Source organism: Lynx canadensis, chromosome B4 (genome assembly GCF_007474595.2).
Source record: "Lynx canadensis isolate LIC74 chromosome B4, mLynCan4.pri.v2, whole genome shotgun sequence".
Taxonomy (NCBI): domain Eukaryota; kingdom Metazoa; phylum Chordata; class Mammalia; order Carnivora; family Felidae; genus Lynx; species Lynx canadensis.
In genome coordinates this window covers 56459520-56483096 of record NC_044309.1, presented here as the reverse complement: position 1 = coordinate 56483096, position 23577 = coordinate 56459520, and the positions used below count along the sequence as shown (strand labels likewise).

Here is a 23577-nt window from a genome sequence, read left to right as displayed (position 1 = left end):
CATTAACCTGCCACTAATATGGTTGCATTTGGGGGCGATGTTTGAAATGTTATTTTTGGTTTTGCTTGCAGGAATACTTGATGTTAAGGGCTTCTTCCCACAGATACAACATTTTTCATTGCTGCTTCAGTATACACTTTGCATGCTACAAATAAACAAATCCCCATACACTAGCCCTTCACATCAATCTAGCACCTGCTTGCTAAAATATTGAAATTACACACTGGGAAAAGTCTGAATAAAAGAAACGTAAATAGTATAATCGCAGTTATTTTCTTAAACAAAATAAAATTAATACGTAGTTTAAGGATACATCTATGTACTTGAATTTTTAGTCAAAAATTTAAAAAACTCTTTTTTAGCATATACAAGTTCATGCCTACAAATTAAACTCTATTCTTCATGTGTTTCCATTACCTTTTAGTCACATTACTTTATGTCTTGATATGTGGATAAGAGCAAACAATTCAACTGTGTTCAGTGACACACAATGTATTCATTTGAATTGACTTCCTAATCTTGTAAAATGTGTATTCATTCCATATGAGTAATAAAAAATACAGTTTTATCTTAAATAACATCTAACTGTAGTTCTTATGGTATTTCACTAACGACACATCAGACTTCTTTCTCTCTTCTCCCGAGGAACAATGAAGTGCACAAAACCTAACTTAGCATAATCGATACTAAAACTAAGCTCTGAGGAAGGTCATGAATTGGGGTAAAAATTGGCAACAGTTATATGCCATGTTTTGGGACATTACTTTGGGGAAGAATGTTAAATCCTGAATGAAAATGAAATAAAGCCTAAAATCCATTGTATAAAAGGAATGTTTTATTAAACTGTTCCTCTTACGAGACACTGAGACTAAAACATGAGTAGCCTTATCTAATAGTAATTGTCTTTTTTTTTTCTTTTTCAGAGAGAGAGAGGGAGAGGGAAAGCTGGGGAGAGGGGTGGAAGGAGGGAGAGAGAGAATCTTAGGCAGGCTCCACAACCAGGGTGGAGCCTGACTCAGGGCTGTATTCCACCACCCTGGGATCATGTCCTGAGCCTAAATCAAGAGTCCAACACTCAACTAATTGAGCCACACAGGCGCCCCTGTAATTGTCTTTTAAAATAATTAGTGCAATTGACATAAATTGAGCAGGTACTATATTCTGGGCAGTAATTTGGATCCTGTGGATACCAATATGAATCTGCAATGTCCTGCCCTTAAGGCAGTTTGCTCATGGAGACCGACACAAGTAATTTCAACCTAGTGGAATCCCTATATGGAGTACAGAGAGAAGAATGAAACAGTTTGTTTTATACAGCCTGCACACTTCTACCTCAGGCTTTTAACATCTTCTCTTCCATTTGCCTGGAACACTTTCCCCCAGGTTACTGAGAGGTTTATTGTATCCTTTCTTCCAGATCTTTATGGCACCATATCATTGATGCCATATTTAAACTTGCAGCCTCCATCCCGACATTTCTTTTCCTCTTTCTTTAGTTTTTCTGTAGTGTTTTTCTGTCTTACTCATTATAATATTCCTAGAACCGATAGTAATACCTAGCACAAGTGGGCACTCAACCCATGAATGAATATATTTTGCTTGGGAGTTTGGGTAGTCTTTATAAAGGCAGTGACACTTAAGTTAGGTTTTGAGGAAAAAGTAGTTCTTGAGTAGAAATAAGATGAAGTTTTCAGCTTCACTTCCTGGTCTCTAACTTGAAAACAAGTCAAAGAATAAAAGATCTCTTGTCTGGAAATAATCATAAATATAATGAGGGAAGTGTAAATTAATACAAGCAAGAAATAGAAAATGTTAAAAGCGTTCATAATCCAATGCTCATTGCATAGAATAAATACTAGTGGTGTAGGATATTTCAGCAAGAAGTAAACTAATAAAGGTCAAATAATTGGTAATGATTTCAGGAAACTTTGAAATAAATGTTAATATTATATATACTTTTTATGAAAATCAGAGTGAAAAAATTATTTTTTAATGTGTATTTATTTATTTTAGAGAGAGAGAGGTGCAGAGAGAGAGGGAGAGAGAGAGATCCCAAGCAGGCTCCATGCTGTCAATGCAGAGCTTGATGCAGGGAGCAAACCTGGGAACCATGGGATCATGACCTGAGCCGAAATCAAGAGTTGGATGTTCAACCCACTGAGCCATCCAGGCTCCCCTACATTTTAGTAGATTCTTCAGTCACATATTAAAGAATTTTTTCCTATTTTCTACCAAAATAGGCTACAAAGAGTCACAATTTAAGATCTTTAAGATCTTTAGGATAGCAATTCCTGTATTAAATATTCTTCTGTGATATGCCAGGCTCTGTAATATTCTATTACATCTCTGTTTTTTTCTGATTAATTTTCAGATCATTAAATTAGTATGTATATACATTGAAAATTTTAAAAACACTGTGGACAGAAAACATAACACAAAATAAAATGTAAAATAAATATGAAAATCAAAGTGAAAATGCCATCCTTGTGGTAAAAGTCTCTGAAAACATAATAGAATTTTATCCTTGCAAGATAATTTAAATGTGATCCATTTTTATGCTGAGCACATAATATGGGAATTTTGACAATGTTTCTATACTCTTTTTAAATAAATCAGTATTTTTATTTTAGAAGATTATTACGTTTTTGTTTTATAGTTAAGTAGACTCAAAAATAAGTTCTAGGCTTATTGTTTGGTTAAGTATATGATCATGGGTAAATCTCCAAATTATTTGTTTGCCTTTCCAATTTCCTTATTTTCTTTTTAATTTCTCTTTAGCGTATATTTATTTTTGAGAGAGAGAGTGAGACAGAATGCAAGCAGGGGAGGGGCAGAGGGAGAGGGAGACATCTACAGGTTCTGAGCTGTCAGCCCAGAGCCCCATGCTGGACTCGAACACACGAACTATGAGATCATGACCTTAGCTGAAGTCGGCTGCTTAACCAACTAAGCCACCCAGGTGCCCTATTTCCAATTTCCTTATTAATAAAATTGAAATAACAACACCTGACCTACTGATCTCCAAGAGGCAGGATAAAGTGTAATTGGACTAATTTATGTCAAAGGACTTTATAAAAATACAAAATAATAATATAAAAATAAAAAATAATCATACGTGATTCTAACACAAGATATGATTATTTCAAAGCACATTTAATCCTGCTTCAGATAGTAGTGACATTGTATATTTTTTGATGTGGTCTTTTAAATTTGTTTATTTATTTATTTTTTTAATTGAGGTACAGTTCACATGCAATAGTGAAATGGAGTGGAATGGACCCTTTTTTAAAGCATAAAATTCAGTTGTTTTAGTATAGTCATGGTGTTTTGTAACCGTCCTCACTGTCTAATTCCGGAACATTATCATGACTCCAAAAAGAAACCCTGTATGCATTAGCAGTCATTTCCAATTTAACCCTCCCCACAAAGTGATAATATTTTGAGGTATAATATTTTAAACAACTTATGTTGAACTAAGATTTATGTGGCATGAGAAAAAAAAATCACTAATAATCTATTGTAGGCCATTGAGCAAAACATCATAAATCAGAAATCAATAAATAGTGAATTTTATTAAGTTTTCTAATGATGGTGTCCTGAGAAATATAATTGAAAAATATATTATATTTCATGTTGGCCATTATATTTTATGTTGTCTTTCATTTGCATGTAAATGACAATTGACAGAGTAATGCATGATATAAAATAAGATTGTATTAGTATTGGCAAAGCCTGATTCTGTTCATGCTAACAGAGAACATGCATACTCATATGAACTGGGCTGTTTTGTTGTCAGGAACCATGATAAGTAATACAAATAGTCACACGCATTGGAGGGAACAAATAGCATTGCATTATAAAGAAAGACTTTGCTTTTATCAAGTAACAGCTATCGAGCTACATAAAATATTGCCTTTAAGAAATAGGTGATAACCTAATCCTGAGTAATGCATCATTTGAGATATTTTAATCATTGCCTTTTTAATTCTTTCATTCAGTGCAAAATTGTCCTTGGCAAATTGAATGGCTGTTTTTCCCATACTCCTTCACAATTGCTTTCTTATTTAACACCATATTTTTGCCACCCTCAAGTTTCTATGATTATCAACCTTTAAAATAGAGATTTTTCCTTAAGTCAGCAAAGATACTTTGTTTAAGTATGTTTCATATTTATAAGAAATGCCATCATTTTGGTTGATATGAGTTTAATGTATATTAAAATGGTGCTTTATAAGAATGTAATGCCTAAGTGTTGAATATAAATAAAAGGTGCTATTAGACAAGAAAACTACTTAGTTGAAACCTGCACAATAGTAAGAATGAAATTTTATTGCTTTAAAGTGACAGAGGTCTTAATTCTACATCATTTGAAAGTGGTTGTATGCTAGTAACAATGCCAACAATGAGAACATCATGCAAAAGTAAAAATGCAATCGTGAAATGAGCCATTGAAAGGAAGAGTCAGTGACCATATAATATTTCAGTTTCTATTATATCTAGTAGCAATCTGGTTAAAAAGAAATGACAGTTGCCCTGAAGGAAATAAAGTGGAGGTATTATTGTAGTAGTAGTTTGGAAAGAAAATTGCACTGTGTCTTGACTGGATTATTTCTCTATCCTTGTAAACTATCTCTACCTCTCTGTGGTGCTGCCTCTTGCCTTCTTTATACAAATTGAGTTTGTATCATCTAAACTCATAGGGCCCAGGGGCCCTTTGGTGACAGAGAGGAGGAGGAAAGGGGGAATTAGAAAAAGAAAATGTGACAGGCAGTTTTGAAAAGAAAAGCAATTTTCCTTGTGGGTCTGTTCCTAAATAGGAGTTCTTCAATGCAATATTTTGCTTCTGCAGAGCAGTCAGTCAGAATCAAGTGCATGCTTGTGCTGTTTTGTGGGGCTTGGCACTGACAGGTTTTATTTAGGAGGGGTGGGAATCCAGGGGGACTGGATGTGGGGAAGTTAGTAGTTTGGCTATATCAGCCCTGGAGGCAGAGTTAGCACTTGCGATGGGACAAAAGTATTTGTAGTCATCAGATAACTTTGCAGTCAGCTTCAATAGCATCACTCTGGATTTTTTTCCTACTTTTTTTTTTTTTTTAATTTTGGCAGCCAAGCTCTTAGTAGAACCATCTGTCTTTCTATTAGTATTTTTGAGGCCTGTTTTGAAGCCACTTTGCTTGGCAAAGTCACTTTCATCCTTGGAAACGATTTTTAAAAAAAGTTCTGTGGCTTTTTGCCGAAGAAGAGTACTATGTAAAAAAATCCACATGGCTGTTCATTTTTGTTCTAAAAGAATATGGCTACTTTGTCTTTGTCTTAAATCACATGAAATTAGAGGTGATACAACTCCAGTGTGGCTATTGGGAGGTGAGAGGCAGGCATAGCAATTTTAGCAGTGTTTTTATGTCTCTAGCTCTCAGTGAGATTTTCTTTAGTTTTCCTAGTAGATTAATTGGAAGATAAAATGGACTCCTTTACTCTTAATTTTAGTGTAGTTTTTTTTTTTCTAAAGACCATTGCATTGGAGAGGATAAACTGACAAATCTTTCTCTTATATGAAAAGAAAAATCACAAACTGTTAGTGGTCATTGAAGATCCCATGCCTCTTCTTGCTAATGGTAGAAAGTCAGCTTTGTGATCCTGGTTACTCCAGTTTGGGTAATTATATCCTGCCTACCTAAACCCCTCTTGTAATCTCATTTGGATATTATATTCTTCATTTTCTCAAGAACTACTGTGTACTATCACTGTGTGCTTCTAAACAGCTGCTGTGTTCTCCCCTGAAGATGGCTGAATTTCATCTGTAGGTGAACTGATCCCTAAAGATGATGTGTGCTTGAACACAACAGTACTCATCTGACTGAACTCCTGAGGAACATTTGAAAGTTTTAGATTTTACATTTTATTTGTACTTGTGATAACTTAAATCATACAGCTGCCTTTCATTATAACATCTGTGTATGTAGTTTAAGCAAATGTACCATCATAACCTAACTTCCTGTTGTTTGAGCTCTCACACAAATTGCTCCTTGATACTGATGTGGACTCCCTCTAGTTATTTGATTTCTGTATTTTTCCAGTCTAGTAAGCCCTTCCAGGTCTCTCTTCCTGGGGTAGAGCCCAGGGCCCATTTTCATTCAAAAGCAACTTTGGTTTCCTCTTAATGTCCTTGCTGAATTTCCCACAATCTCCTTGTCTTCCCCAAGCTGAGTGCTGGAATTCACCTTCTCTGCTCCTCAACCACTGTGACAGGAACTCTGAGAAAAATCACAGGAAAGGGAAGACTCACAGAATATATATATATTCTCATATACCCACATGTATATAGCATCCCCCCCATCATTAATACCCCCCTTTTTTCTGAATATTTCTTGGCTTTTTCTCCTCATTTCTAACCCTCCTATAACTAATCAAGCCCTCATAATCTATTGCCAGGTTTACTCAATTAGCTTCCTGTCTGGTGTCTATGCTTGGTCTTTTAAATCTCTTCTCCATATACCCATCAGAGTATTCTACCTAACCTACTCAAAATCCCTTGGTTGTTCCCCACAGCCTCATGGGGAATTTCATGCTTCTTACCCTGCCACACAGACTCATTTAGACAGACCTTCTCACCACTGGTTTCCTCTTACTTTTTCGTTATCCCAGACTGCCCAGATGGTGTCCCCTTCACATGATGCTTTTCCTTATCCCTGTTTCTTTCCTCATGTCTGCTCCTTTGCTTAGAATTCTTTTCCCACCCTACCATCTTTTTGCCTAGCTGATTCCTACCTGTCTGTTCAGCCCCTGTACCTGGTATACCTATCCCCATGAGGCTTGCCTTGTTTTCTCCTGGCTACATTAGGAGTCTCTCATCTGCTTCCATAGTCTCCTACACAGGTTTCTGTTACTGAATTAATGGCAGTGGATTATAGTTACCTATATACCTATTTGCCTGACCAGACTCAGAGCTCCTAGAAGGTAGGTGTTATGTGTGAACTCATCTTTGTATCCCTCGTTAGAAAAAAGTGCATGTTCTGCTTAGTGAAATTGTTGATTGAGTGAATAAACTAATAAACAGAGGCATGTGACTGAAAGCTAAAGGAATAATCTTAAGTACCTACTTGATATATTAGTTTCAGGAGTCACTAAAGGGTTTTGCAATAGAACATTTACATAAAATATAAAATATTTAACTATAATAATATTATTATAATAATATTTACTATAATAATTACTATAATAATATTTAACGTATCTATTGATACGTACTAACTTGTTTTTTTTTTACAATTATCCTAATGTGACTGGCTTGTGTTGGATTCTTAAGATTTTAGAGGACAAGTTTACACTATGTGGTAGAGTGATAAATGATGTTGAAACATAATACACCATCTTAAAGGAAGTAGCCTCTTAAATTTATTGTGGGTTATTCTAACTAAGGAGTAACATGCCACCTATTAAAAGGACTAAAATTTTGTGACAAAAGAATTTTATTGAAACTTAATTATTAATGTCACACATTTTAAACCTTAATTAGAAGCTTAAAAGGAATTTCACGCATTAATTGAAAGAAAATAAATGAAGTTAATAGTGAATAGGATTTGGAAGTACTCAAAACTTCAAGTATGTAAGTGTGAATTACTAACCATATAAGAAACTAGTTTTAGAATTTATCCAGACATCATTATGCTGTTTTGATGTGATCTGTCTGTTACTCCCAAAGGGTGACTAAATTTCAGCAGAAGTGAACTGAAAATTAGTTAAGATACAGCAGTACTACAATTGATGCTCATTATTTTCACTAGTTGAGTTTTATAAAGTTGCCATGAACACTGAATTAGCAAGTACCAAACAGTTGCTCCTGGGAAAAATACAGATTTACGTTCCTAAATGCCTTTGGTCACACCGTTTTTATCACCTGATCAACATATAACTTTGTTTTATGTGTGTTTCATTTTAAAGACACCTTATTAATATTTATTATTGATTTTATGTGCATTTGAAACGGTGAAATCGCCAACAAAATGTCTTACTAGTATGTGCACGTCTGTGAGTGACTGCAAAAGCACTGGTACCAGTAAATTTGGGGAGGGGGTAAGGAGTAAATTTCTGACTGGCAAATTTGCACATACAGATTCTACAAATAGTGATCAACTGTATTTTGAGATGCCTTTGTAGTTGCATATGTGCATTAGCCACACATTTTGATATTTATTTAGTCTTTATTCTGAGTATTAGTACAATGCTCTATAATCTGTTGTATGATAATCTAAAGAAAACCCATCATTGGGACAATGAACTTCGTCTTATTCACCACTGTTGTTCCTTTCTTTCCCTTGTAGTTTCAACTTCCCCTCCAACTTCTCTTATTGTGCAGGAAACGAGTACTAGGTTAAGAGTTAAGACATATAGTTTCAGCCTCTTACTTTGAGGTGGGAACTTGGACAATTTATATGGCCAAGGCAGTATTTTCTTCCCATTCAGCAGAGTGATTGTGTTGTGCCAATCTCTAGGATCTTTGTCAACCCTAAAACTCTGTTATTCTATATATGCAGATCTTGGAAAATTTAGGCTCTAAAACAAATCATAACACTAAATAAAAATGCATTTCCATAATCATACTAAGATAAAAGGCTTAGACTACATAGGTATTTAAAAGCACAGGAATACGTTACAATGTGTTCTTTCAAATACTCAAATTTTGGGGTGCCTGGTGCAGTCAGTAAAGTGTCTGACTCTTGATCTCCACTCAGGTCATGATCTCATGGTTCAGGAGTTCAAGCCGCATGGGGCTCTGTGTTGACAGTGCAGATGCTGCTTCAGATTTTCTCTCTCCATCTCTCTCTGCTCCCTACTCCCCAGTTCATGCTATCTCAAAATAAATAAATAATTTCTTAAAAAATACTTTTAAATAGATGTAGTTTAAAAGATGGGAACATAGGGGTACCTGGGTGGCTCAATTGGTTAAGCATCTGACTCTTGGTTTCGGCTCAGGTCATGATCTCCTGGTTTGTGAGTTCAAGCCCTGCATTGGGCTCTGCTCTGATAGCACAGAGCCTGCTTGGGATCTCTCTCTCCCTCTTTTTCTGTCCCTCCCCAGCTCGCTCTCTCTCTCTCTCTCTCTCTCTCTCTCTCTCTCTCGTCTCTCTCTCTCTTTCTCTCTCAAAAAATAAATACCTGATACAATTTCTTGTATCAGGTTTTTTTGTTCTTGTTTTTTTATTCATGAATTATCAATACATGTAGTAGTTTCAGCTGCTGTGCTAAGCTCTCTAGAGGTACAATAATAAGTAAGTTACAACTTCTTTCCTAAATAAGCTCATAGGTCAAAAGGGAGGCTCAAGTTATACAAGTAACTATTATTCAATACAGTAAGTATTGTATTAGCTTTATGAGGTTAAAAGAAGTAACAGTTCTTTCTGCCTGAAAATTGGCACCACAAGAAAGAAGTGTTTCACAGGCAGACACATTATGTGGGTCTCAAAAGCTTTTGAAAAATAAGTAGAATTTTGCCAAGAAAAAAAGGAAAAGAGAAATCACTCAAAACAGAGGAGAAAACACTTTAGAGCACACTCAGGCATGGAAAAACACCGAGTATGCAAGGAACTCTTCGTGGTCCTTTGAGGCAAAAGTACAGGATCTGAAGCAGGGCAACATCTCTGGAAAGATAGACCGAGGACAACTTGTGAAGAATCTTGAATACCATGCTGAAGGGTTTGGTTGTGACTCTCTAGGAAAAAGCAAATCATTAAAAGTTTCTCACAAAAGGGACATATAAAAACAGATAAAAGACTCAATTAGAAGGAATTCTATGAGCAATCTGACTTAATGTCTGGTTCTATCCTGTGGGCACCAAAACCTGCAAAAGTCAGGCAGTGTGCCTTTCAACTACTTACATACCTGAGGGTGCTTTGTGACTCAAGGCGAAACATGAAGACAAAAAGATTAGTTGACAGTGACTGAAAGCATTCTATACAACTGTACTTCTCCAATGTGGATGCATGTTGGAAACATCAGGGGAACTTTAAAAATGCTGCTGGCTGGGTCTCACCCCTATTGATTCAAATTCAATTGGCGTGGGAAGAAGTCTGGGCATTGAGAATTTTTCAAAGCTTGCCAGGTGATTCTAATATACATTCAAGTTTGAAAACTGCACTAAAACAAGAACCTATTGTTCCTGCAATTTTAAAGTTTTGTTTCCCCAATTTTAAACTATCTGAAATTTGGATACTTCCTATAACCCTTCTGTGTGTTTCATTTGGAGTTCCTTTCTTCTTCCCTCTAAAATGCTCTTGTTAAATTTATGTGTACATCGTATAACCAGTGGTGTCTTCGAAAGGAGGAGGTGTACTGTGTAAAATATAATAACTTACAAACAATGAAATATAAAATATATACAGCAGCTGGGTCTGTTCGTTTCCTTGCTTGGTATTCTGGTCAGTGCCCTCTTCTTGCACTGAACTAGCCCCCATGCTCCTTTGTCTTCTGATTTCTACCCCTTATTTTGCCCACTTATTCCTACCAACTTGCTCCATATGCAGTCTCTTAATTTTGAGTCTTTAGTCAATTGTTTTCCATAGGTTTTTACATCAGGTATATCTTTCCTCCAGTATGCTCAAAAAAGCCTGGCTGTAGTGATATAAACCTTTCGCTCTAACCTTAAGACACTGTCTTTTTGTATTCCTGTTTGTTGTCATTCCCTTTTAGTTTCACTCCAGTGGCAGTGATAGGTTTAAAATCTTTTTGGCTAAAAGAAATGCCTTCCAATTTAGAGTCATTGCTGAAAACAGATCTCTCATTCTTATAGTGCTTATTTTTCTCTCCGTCTCTGTCTCTCTTTCCCCCTCCCTCCCACCCTTTTCTCAAACATCCCCCAACCCCACCCCACAGTGCATACACTCACCAACCAAAATCTCAGGAATAGCTCAGAAGTTTACCGTAAAAGATGAAATAATGGACAAACTGTAGGTGGACTTTTAAAGTGAGAAATGATGAGCACTATGGGAATCATAAGTGCCCCAAGAATGTTCAGTGCCAATGGGAGAAAGAGAAAACAAATCTGAGGGAGTGTTCAGGGTTGCTGTTAGGATTAGCAACTGAATGAATTTGCAGTCTTTTTTGGATATTTGTTTTCTTAGTCTTCTATCATTATCTCTACTGTAATGTAATGGGCATAGGCTCTTGCTTTTCTTGTTTACTCTTGTTTTTCTACTGCCAAGCTCATTTTCTTGTACATGGTAAGTGTCAATTAAATATTTTCCAGGGGTGCCTGAGTGGTTCAGTCACTTAAGCATCCAACTTCGGCTCAGGTCATGATCTCATGGCTGGCTCCTGAGTTCGAGCCCTGCGTTGGGCTCTGTGCTGACAGTTCAGAGCCTGGAGCCTGCTTCAGATTCTGTGTCTCTCTCTCTCATTCAGCCACATTCCCTGCTCATGCTCTCTCTCTCTCTCTCTCTCTCTCTCTCTCTCTCTCTCTCATTTCCCAAAATATAAATAAACATCAAAAATTTTTAAATATTTTCCAAATAATTGAATTAATGTGTGGAAGGAGTAGTAAGAGAGAATAAAGCATCAGATACTTGATTTTTAGCATGATCCTAAGTTCTTGGTCATATATTTAATAAAAACACCATCTAATAATAATGTTCATCAGGGAGATTTTGCTTAATAATTATTTTGGGGAAATATTTTAGTTATGATAACCACTGTATTAATCGGTAATGTGATATTGCTGCATAAATGACTACATTAGGTTGTATTCCTAGAAATCTCTGCTCCATTCCAAGAAGATAGTTATTCTGTTATGCTGGGTTATTTATTTACTGATGTGAACCCCATATCCTGAGAATGACATCTGCAAATTAAAGTGTATTCCATAGATGGCAACCAAAACACAGACCATGTGGTTTGAAGAGTGGTTCAATTGCTTGTCAAAGGATAGATGAAGACAAAAGAGTGTATATAACACAGAGCAGGATTCAAGGGACTGATTTTAGACCTAGTCTAACTCTCCCCTTCCATGGCCATGGACAAGTCGGTTCTCTTTTGGCCCCAGTTACCTTTCTATAAACAAAAGGGAAAGTCTTCATAACTCTCTAACCTTCTTTCCCAGCTCTTTTGTTCAAAAAATGTCAATCTTATGTGGACATGGGAATTATATTCAAGTAATAAAAGCTATTTATATGTAAAATGATACCAGTTTAGTTAGTTTTATTTTAGAAGGTAGAATTAGCCCTAAACAGGATTTATAGAAGGAGATTTTAGTTCAACCTCAGGGCAATTTTTTAACCATTACATTAATGCAATAAGAAAAAGCCTTATTGTATGAAGTAGTGATGCTTCATGTGGGTATCATGTAGGGAAATTATTCATCAGGTTAGAAAATGAACTTGGTAACACCTTCCAACTAGAGTATATTCTAATTTTGCTGTCTAAGGCTTGACCTCAGGGCCAGTGTTTGAGCAAGCTTGTATGCCACTATATTGAATCGAATAAATGGTTTTCTTTTGTCATAAAGTAAGGAGGGCGGGAACCATGGAGCACCAAAACTTCGTCTCTTTGATTCGCTCTATCACGTTCAGCAGGTTCAAGGTCAACTGCCGCCATTAATGATTCCCGTGTTCCCTCCTGATCAACGGACACTGGCTGCAGCTGCCCAGCAAGGATTCCTTCTTCCTCCAGGCTTCAGCTATAAGGCTGGATGTAGTAAGTACCATTGATTTTCCATTTGGGAGTGGGTGGAGGGCATGGCTTTAAATTAGGCAATTTAATGTTCCTGCCACACCAAGAAATGACATCACTCATATAGCATTTTTATTTTAAAGAGGAAACACACCAAAAGTGTAGAAAAGGATTTATGTTGCTTTTTAAAAGAACGTAGATTATTTCTACGCTTCTGAAGCCAATATTTGCTCTTAATAATTCAGTTTCATAACTTTCATTTCTCGTGTATTTTTCATAATATGAATATAATTTTCAGGTTCAATTTGTTTTTGCAAAGATAAGATAGGAAGATGTTTTTCAATTGCTTTCCATTGCCTTTTAAGATAAACTCATTTCCTAATGTGAATTAGTTGGCCTTTCCTTATCTGTCTCCTGCCTACGTTTACAGCCTAATTTCTTACTAGTCTTCTTTTAGTTCTTAGACCAAACCATACTCTTTCATGACTCTGGACTTACAATTGTGAGTGTTCACTCTCTTCAGTATTCTGGACATCTTTCTTTTTCTTTTCTTTTTTTTTTATATGAAACTTATTGTCAAACTGGTTTCCATACAACACCCAGTGCTCATCCCAACAGCTGCTCTCCTCAATGCCCATCACTCACTTTCCCCTCCCTCCTACCCATCATCAACCGTCAGTTTATTCTCAGTTTTTAAGAGTCTCTTATAGTTTGCTTCCCTCCCTTTTTTTTTCCCCCTTCCCCTCTCCCATGGTCTTATGTTAAGTTTCTGAGAATATTCTGAACATCTTTCGACTCAGATCAGGGAGAACTTGCCTAACCTAGTTAGATCCCTTTCTCTTAGTTCCTTTGGATCCTGTATATTTTCCCTTTTATTTTAATTTTATGTAAGTTCTATGAGAGCAAGTGCTGGCTCTGTCTTATTCATTGTTATGTCTAAACTTTTAGTACAACATTCAATTACTTGTTATGAATGAATGAATGAATCACCACTTGTTACAAACACTACAAGGGCATTTTTGCACTAAGTGAGAAGTTATTCCAAGATAATTGTTTATATTGCTTACTAATTTTAGATGCCGGTGATTTTATGACTTTTTTTCTTTTTTTATCAAAACTGAAATTGTATATTGTTAGTTGTGTAAACACTCTAATATTTCACTTTCCAGAATTTAAATAGCCAAAATGCCAACTATAATCTGTTAAATAAAAATCATAACAAATTCCAAAGAGAGAATAGACCACTAAGCAACATATCTCCTGGAACATTATTACCATGGCCAGAAAGAATATAGAGAAGTCAAGCTAATTAAAATATTTTTATTGATAAAAGTAAAACATCATCGGAAACAATTAATGAAATATGATCATCTTTTAGATATTCATGTAGAATATTGTATTGTAAAGCCCAGTATATGTGGGTTCGTTTATATTTTAATAAATTGTCCCATTAACATCTTGCTATGCTTCAGTATTTATTGCATTTGAGAAACTCTATCCAACATTGCTAGAGATCAGATCTACGCTTCCTGTAAAAATGATGTCTTGGATTTTCACATTTTAACATTTATTCTTAGTCTTTAAACATTTCTCTATATAATATTGAAGAAGTGGGATGCATTTTTTTTAAATATACAAAGCCATTTGAGAAGAGTAGATTGCAGCTACAGAGTCTAGGTAAAAGTGAACTAAACTCGGGACTATAAAAATTCACACTTGTATGATATTTTGCCCTTTGCAGTTTTGAAACTACTCTTTCACGTCTTTCTCTTGACTTTGGTTTCATGTGTTTTAAGATGGTGTTCTCACTCTGGGTCCTGAGTTTATTCCTTTAATATTAGTTTCCACATTATTCTATCTTCATAGATTGATTCATTCAGAAACACCAACATTTTTTTATGATTAAGGACTATATTTATATTCTAAATGTTTAAGTTGTAAGAATAATTTAAATTCTAAATATAGGATTTTAAACTCTGTTGCTATACTAAATTCTGAGTTTTTAATCGTAAAATTTTGTTTTGTTTTGTTTTGTTTCCATTTTCCTAAGGAATTGCTATTCACCTTAAACGCACGTTGCCAATGTGTTTTTTGGTAATCTTGGTTATTAAAAAGAAAAACAAAAGACACTTTTGAAAATCATCAGTTGTCTGAGATTGCACCTGCAATATGTATGTATAGACGAGTTCTGTTTTCCAGAAAGGCATTTTTTAAGTAACTGTAGAAATAAGTCCCATCAGCAAATATTGTACTGAAGAGAAAACCATGTTGGGTATGAACAATAGAGTAACTTTGGGCCTGGAAAAGGTCAAGGACACCTCTACCTCACTCCCATTTGCCAGAATTGGCATGCTAAATTTGTTCAATGTTAATGTGATGTGGCATGGAGAAACTTCTCCCTTTCTAAAATCGTTCATGTATTATCCATTTGATATTTATGCCTTTGGTGCTTAAAATTACAAATAATACCATTTCTTTTGTAACCTTGGAAATTAAGTAGAATATAGCCTTTACAGCCGCTGGCAAGCCTGAACCTAGTATCATGCCAAACCCTGAAACTCAGAAGCCAGTGGTACAAGAAAGGACCACCCTTGTTGACACACTTGCACTTTGACTCAGTTTGGGTGGAAGCACTAAGTAGTCCAGGCTATTTCCTCACTAATCACATTGCAGGAAAGAACAGAGATAGGAAAGGACATAAATCTTGCCATCTCTTTTCAGTGGGTCTCCTAATTTTCTCCCCAGAATTGCCAACAACACATCAGTTGTTTTAATTTGAGTATGATTACCTAATTCTCAATGAAGAAGACTGACCAACTCATCTCGATTTCTGTTTCAAGCGAATATCAAAGACATATTTGGTGGTATCAGAAATTCAAATGCTTTTCATCAGTCCATTCATAGAAAGTATTGATGATAAATTTTTCTATTTAGACTATGTATCTTGATCAAATAAATAAAATAAAAATCTCTGGAACTATACGAGAAAGTTCAAATGTTCTCAGGAGGGAAAAGATAATATAAGAACATTAAGTTGGGGAACATAAGCATCACAATTGAGTGGGCATCTGCTGTTTTCAAAAAAAAGAAGCTTTCTGTTGGACATAAAGATATTTTCTCTTTGAAAAATATAATAGTGGAAGTATGGCATAGAATGGAGACCTACTGCTGGATTCTCCCTTAACTGTTAAAATGAATGTCAGTAAATAATAGAAGAATAATTTAATAGCAGTACAACCAAAGACTTCAGAGCAAACTGGCTACATAGTAAAGAAGTTTTAAAGAATGTTGTAGTCCACTCGTATACGTGACTATGTAGATCAGTTTACAGATATTGATGTATTATTATCAGAATCTCAGGTTCTGTTTTGGCATTTGCTATTAATGAAATCAAGTATGAAACCACACTTCTTCACGGATCCATATCTAGTTATTACTTTTCTTACTTATTTTTTCAATGTTTATTTATTTATTTTGAGAGAGAAAATGAGTGGCTGGGGGAGGAGCAGAGAGAGAGAGAAAGAGAATTACAAGCAGGCTCTTCACTGTCTGCACAGAGCCCGACGAGGGGCTCAAACTCACGAACTGTGAGATTATGACCCGAGCTGAACTCAAAAATCAAATGCTTAACTGACTGAGCCACCCGGGCGGCCCCCTACTTATTTCTTAATATCTAAAAATACTTCCAAACTTCTAAGGTGGTAGAGATAATGGTGTCTTATTAAGTTTAATATTTTTAATATATATAATAACTTGAAAACAATTACATAAAAACACTGGTTTGATCAATTACCTCAATTCACAGACCATTCCACACAGGGGAAAAATTAATGAAATAATCTGTATTTTTAACTTGTCAATTCTATGAAAACTGTCAACTAAGTTGCTATATGTAGACACACCCCAATTTTTATAATGCATAATTAAAAATCCCAATTTTAAATTATGTTTGTGGGCACCTGCTCAGTTTAATCAGTAAACTCTCATTAAAGTTCTTGGAATAAATTTTAAAACTAAGTTTCCAATACTGAATAATAAAATAAATGGTGTAAAAATGAATTGGTTCAAGTACACTTTGGATGGTTGAGGAGTCCAAGGACCCAGTACACTTCCCTCTGCTGAAAAGTCTAAATGAAATCCTAACCTCTTAACCAAAGGCTTCAACCTGTGAACCACAAAAGTTGTTTCATCTAGACTTTTGTGAAATACAATGTACACACATTTGACACCTAGAGAATACTTCATGTCGCAAGAAGACCCCACTTTTGTGTTCACTCATATGGCAAAAAATCTAACAAATTTCACAATAATTTTGAATGTGTATATTGGTTTTAGCATTTTAAACTTGAGAGAAACTTTTGAGATAAGGTGGCTGAAAGTCCTAAGTTTGGTTAATACCAATTTCACTGATTCCAACTTCCAGTTCTCTTTCCAGGACACACAGCTTCCTCACACCCCACCCTCAAAGTTAAATGGTGTTCCCTTGGAACACATAGTTTGTAGGCAGGAATGAGAGGAATAGGTGTTTCTCTTTTCACTAATAACTACAGTCCTCTGCTCCTTTTTGTTTGGGTGTAAAATTTCTAGTCATATAATTCTAACAGCTGCCTTAGAAATTTGTGACAGGAACACATTTTATGCGGAAATAAAAAAATCTGCAGGAAGGCAATCCAATAAAATAACCCATTTTCTATATACAGTATAAAACAAACAGTGGTAAAAGAGTTGGCTCAAGAGTTTAGCCCAAAGTGTCAAATTGAATGTGTCACATAGCTGCAGATAGTCTTTCCCCATAGATGGGCATGTGCCTAGTGCTGAAGTTCCCAAACTGTGTGCTAAGGTACCAGGGTGCCTTTACTAATTCACAGGGGCATACAACATATTTTAAAATTTCAAGGAAAATACAGAGACATCTGTCAGACACTACATAAACTACCTTAGCTGTTTAGACCTTTACTACTTAACAAAATGGAAGAGTTGGGTATTTCTTTTGTACTGCAGGTGCCATGAAAAAATTATTGAGCTGTGGATGGTGCCTGAATCCAAGAAATTATAGGAGCTTTTGGCCTAGTCTAGTACATGTTCATTTAAAAACTTAATATGACCTATCTTACTAGAAGGTTATTGGTGTCGACCTATCATATTACAATCATAGAATGGAATATTATAACAAAATTTATCTTGTACTTATGGGTTATGGACAATATTGTATACATAAAGCAGTTGATTCATTTGTCTATACCAGTTGATTCCTTTGTCTATGTGACTTCAAATAGTTAACTGTGTTTTTGTTTCATTTTGATTTAATTAACCCAGTGTGAAATACACAACTACAAGCTGAAAGGTACTTGGAATGAGAGAACGTGGACTTGAATTAAGTTTTGCCTTGTTCTGCTACTGTGATTGTCCTTGTGCAAGTTACTGAGCTTTCTTTTCCTCATCTATAATATGGACTAATAACACCCATTTTACTTAATTGTTTCAAAGATTAAATGGGATTGTATATGAACTAGTACCTAGGTAGCATTGTGCCAGGAAAACACAGATCTGGTTTAAAAGAATATATTCTAAAACCACACCTGGCAATTAATTGCATTTCGTATCCTATCCAGGATCAAATTCATTCAACCACACCTGAATGGGGCTTCCTCTGACTAGGAAAATTGAATTGTTTAGAGAAAAGTATTACAGTGCTGATGGAAACCATTTGTCTCATGTAGATACAGCCTTAACTATTTACATCATAATCACCAAGTTTTAACTTTTTCTGTTGTCATTTTCCACTTGTATATTTACCAAAGCTCATGTTGGAAAAGATCAGGTCATTTCGTTTTTTTTTTGTTTTTGAAAATGTATTTAATCATTGTTTTGGCTGTGTGAAACTAGAAATATATTCACATACTTTCCACATTTTAACACATTGATTAATTTTTCAGAAATGTGCTAAATAAAATAGCCATATAACGTTACTGATTGAAATATTTAATTGCCTTATGAGATTAGCTTAAATAAATAGAAGTCGATGAGCCAAGCTTAATAAACTTAAAATATGCTGTATTTATTCTTCATCAGTTTTCTGAACAGTATTTCCGCTTCTAATAAAAAAGGAAACTCTCAGTTAATTAGTTCCTCATACACCACAATAAAATTAATGTTTAGGAGTTAAATACCATAAACTTCCTCAGGCATATTTGCTGATGTGTTCCTGTTTTTGGTTAATGTCACATGTTTCATTGTTTAATGGGGATATCATGTGGGTTCCATTATATCTCTCTCGTGTAAAGGGTCCATGTGTCTGGCATTTTAGGAGACTGCATGCTAATTTCTGATTTAACTGTGTCAGCTGACATACAGGTCGTTGACAATCAGTGCTGAAACAATCACCAAATCACAAGCTAAAAACCATTGACATGGTACGCTGTTATCAAATTGACAAAATAGGAAACATGTGTTGTCAGGATCACATACTGTAAGTTCTTTGTACGTTAGCAGAGAGAAGAGGATGTAATCATATATTCAGGCTTCTGTGTTTGTGTGTTTTAAAATTATTGTGACCAGCTCTTCTCTACCCCCCCTCCCCTGAAACACCTTATAAACCAATGACTTTGGGTGAACCCAACTTCGTTGTAGAATTTAGTCTATATATATATATATATATATATATATATATAATTTATATATATATATATAATTTATATTGTATTCATTATATTTGTAATATATATTATATTAGTATATAAATTAGTAGTATTAGTAAATATATATCTAGATCTAGATATATTTATTTAAAGAATTGCTGTGGTACCTGCACAGCCAATCATTTAAATTGCCATCTGAAACAAGTTAGACTGGTGGCTTAAAATGTGAGATGATTAAAAAGTAAAGAGAATTGAGTGCAAAAATGTATATAACATTCCACAATTATGGTGGAAGCTACCCTCCAATTCTCATGGGAAGGATGTTTTTAGGTCAATAAAAATGTGGTGTTTTTTTTTTCCTAAAAGGGAGTTTATAGTATTTTTTACAAGATTCATCACTGAGAGAAGGGAGATGTATGTTGTGACAAAGTGTCATAACTTGGTATAAAAACAATAGCTTATATTGTGCCTTATTTATAAAACATAGACACATAATTAATTTTAAGCATCATAACTCTGTGAGCTGATAACTAAGCTATGTTAGTAACTACTGTTGAATCCCGTCCTCCCAACACACACACACACACACACACACTACTATCAAAATACACACATGAGCAAACACAAAAAGCAAAAGCCCCTTTTTCAAAAAATTCCTCAGATTTTACTAGACCAAAAATATATACTTAATCTTTTAATCCATCTTGTTTGCTTTTTAACACTTAAGAACATAAGCATGCCATTCAATTTAAATATAAACCCATATGGGTCAGTTTTTCCCTTTTTGACATAATTCTTGATAATGTAGATTTGTCAAATGGAAAGAAAGAGTGCTTGGCTGATGACACTCTGTGCTCTCAGCCAAGAGGCCTCACAATGTGGTAATACCATATATGACATTGCCATAGTCCAGCCTAACCCTCAGAATTCTAAATTTATATCTTTCTGGCCACAGCAAACATGGAATCTCATCTTTGTAGCAGCCTCACATGAAGGTCATCAGACTGAAATGTAAGCCCAGAAAGGCAATATTTTATTTGAATAAATTTATTTGAATAAAATATTTATTTGAATAGAACTGTCAGTGATACCAAACACCTCTGTTTTCCGGTGTGCATATTCTTTCACTGTAGAAAATTCCAGTAGAAGACAAACTGTAGTCATGAGGTTGATAGGAAAATATGGAAACAGAAAAAGTATTTAGTAAAACAGGTGAAGATAGTATTTGCTTCCAACTCTACAATAGATACATATCTTCTATGAGGACTGAACAAATCATGCTCTTATAATATCATGTGGAATCATATACTGTTTTAGGTTTATCTACTTTAAAGGCCAAAATAATATTAGTTGAAACATGATGAAAGAATATTTTTTTCACTTACATAATAGTCCAAACATTGCTCTTGTGGTAGCTCCATAAGAGCAAATCCCAGGCTTGTGCTCTTATTATACCACCTTCCACAAACTATAGTTTCTGTCTTAGATATCTTCCCCAGCCACCATATCCCCATTCCAGCCAGTGGAAAGGGCAGAAGAACTACAGCGACTTTTTAAATAATACTATTTCCCTAAAAATTTATTTTGGCTCTATATTCAAAGAATATTTTCTTACACCTACTTAATACAGTCATCTCATAACAACCCTTCGCATTTTTTCCTAATATATTAAAGATAGCACCTGCTGACTGCACAAATCTCAAATGATGTAGAAGCATAGAAAACAGAAACCGAAAGTTGTCTGTCTACACTCATATGCCCCTATAATCCCACTCCCCATATGTAATCACTGTTAACAATTTGGTACTTATTTACCAGAACTATAGATAGAAATATGTATGTGTTTATATATAAATAAGTATATACATTTATTTATATATAGATACACATATGTGATATGTAAAATGTGAACATATCTGTAGGTTGTAATGTGTATGTAATGATACATAGATGTTATATATATATATATGATTTGTACTAAATAATATATAATGTATATGAGGGTAATGTTCTATGGACTATATTCTACTTATAAATAAAAAAAATCACGACTATCTTTCCTCTTCTGTACTTTTTTTTTTAATTTTTTAAGATATTTATTCATTTTTGAGAGTGAGAGAGACAGAGCGTGAGCAGGGGAGGGGCAGAGAGAGAAGGAGACAGAATCCAAATCAGGCTCCATGATCTGAACTGTCAGCACATAGCCCAACGTGGGGCTCAAACTCACGGACTGCAAGATCATGACCTGAGCTGAAGCCAGACTCTTAACTGACTGAACCACCCAGGTGCCCCATCCTCTTCCATACTTTTAGATCTAACTTCTCCTGCATAATATTTCATTAAGCTGGATTACCATATTCTATTTGCATTTCCCACTAATGAACATTTAATTTTGTCTACAATATTTACAGTTAAATAATTCTACAGTAAACAGTTTTGTGTGCACATATTTGCCCCAAATGAACTCTTCTAGTCCCAGTATATGGCATTTTACTTTCATTCATTTGTTCCTTTCTGAATAGTTTTCACCTGAGAGATTGCCTCTAAGTTCTAATGCTCTCTGAGTTGGTTAATGGAAGGTCTAAAACTTTGAAAATTGACTCATCTGAGTCAAGCTATAAATAAGCATCAATGAGACTTGTAATCTGAAACTATTAATTGTCTGGATTTAGTCAATTCTGTTAGAAAAAAAAAATTAAAGGGGCGCCTGGGTGGCTCAGCTGGTTAGGCGACTGACTTCGGCTCAGTTCATGATCTCACGGTGAGTTCGAGTCCCGCATCGGGCTCTGTGCTGACAGCTCAGAGCCTGGAGCCTACTTTACATTCTGTGTCTTCCCCTCTCTCTACCCCTCCCCTGCTCATGCTCTGTGTCTCTCTGTCTCTCAATAATAAATAAATATTTTAAAAAATTTTTTGAAAAAAAAATTAAACAAGATATCAAAAGACCTTGGTAATCAAAATCCCATTTCATATTATTCTGTGCCCTTAGGCTAGGACCAAAGTCATTTCCTCTTTGTGCCCTAGATTTTTAATCTTTAAGTGAGATACAATAATGTCTGCCCTACCCACTTCATAAGGGGATTGTAAAAATTGTGCATTTCTGAGGAATTTAAATTACAATATAAATATAACATATAATTATTATTTATTAAATGTAGAAGTCTGTTTTGAACATTTAGAATGTGACATAATGAAAAGAATTACAGGAGTTTATTCTAGGTCACTATACTTCTAACCAAGACTTTTGCATTATTTGGTTTTCTTTTTTTTTTAGGGGGAGGGGAAATGCCATAACGGTTCTTAATTTTCAGAGTTCTAAATGTATCATTCTAATAGGAAACTCTAGACCAGAAGTCATCCCAAACATACAGCTCACAGGCTTATTGTTACAGGGGCTAGGAAACTTCCTGTTTTCAACCTGCAGTTTCCAGATTCCAGCGACACTCCAGGAGGAGGAATATCTATCAAAAAACCATGATAGACAGAAAAGTGGAAAGGCTATAAAAGGTGTCAAAGAAATGAAATGCTTGCTAAACCTTAGTATTAAAAGTGGAAAATAAAAACTAGCATTTGCTTTTATCATAAGTGGCTTATACCAATGCCCCTCTTCCAAATCACTGCTTTTAAGTACCTGAATCATTTGGGGTGTTTTTCTCTGTGCCATTTATTTCCTCATAAGACACAGAAGCAAAATATAGACATAGTAATCTAATGTACGTTTGGATATAGAAGCTGTTCCTTAATTAATGATTCTCTTTGAGCAGCTTAAAATGAATTATTGTGCAATAGCTTAAATATGCCTTTGTAGCAATACTGGAATGCAGGAGGAAAAGGAGATTTCTTTGATTCATTGTCACCTTTTCAGGGATACTCAGATTTCTTAGATAATTAACCCAGGAATTTTCATTAGGACTAGAATTCATTTAATTTATGGGCTAAGAGGTAAAGAAAGAATGCTCTATCTCTTATAATCAGAAATGTCTTCCCATTTTGAGAGGCATTTCTTAAAAAATTTATAACCTTTTACTAAACTAGCCAACTGAGTAACTATTAGTTAAATAGGATAAAGTTTTCATTTGCTATGCTACATTAAAAAGACATAAAAATATTTTTTTTATTTTTAAAAACTTTTTACTGAAAACGCCTGTGACAGAGCAATTGAGAACAATTATCTTAAAATATCTTTTGAAAATAGATGTTTAGTTAAACAAAGGATAATTATTAATCTTATTTTCTCAAAATTCACATGAAATATTTCTATTATTTTATGAGAGTCTCC

General features: G+C 34.8%; 1 protein-coding gene across 3 annotated transcripts in view; it reads left to right on the top strand.

Moving 5' to 3' along the window:
- SOX5 (SRY-box transcription factor 5) overlaps positions 1-23577 on the top strand; it is an 866928-nt gene that overhangs the window by 726429 nt on the left and 116922 nt on the right. For all 3 annotated transcript variants that reach the window (XM_030321940.1, XM_030321944.1, XM_030321939.1), the window contains one exon: positions 12564-12684. In XM_030321940.1, coding sequence (XP_030177800.1) covers positions 12564-12684 — 121 coding nt within the window. The remainder of the gene's footprint in view (positions 1-12563; positions 12685-23577) is intronic.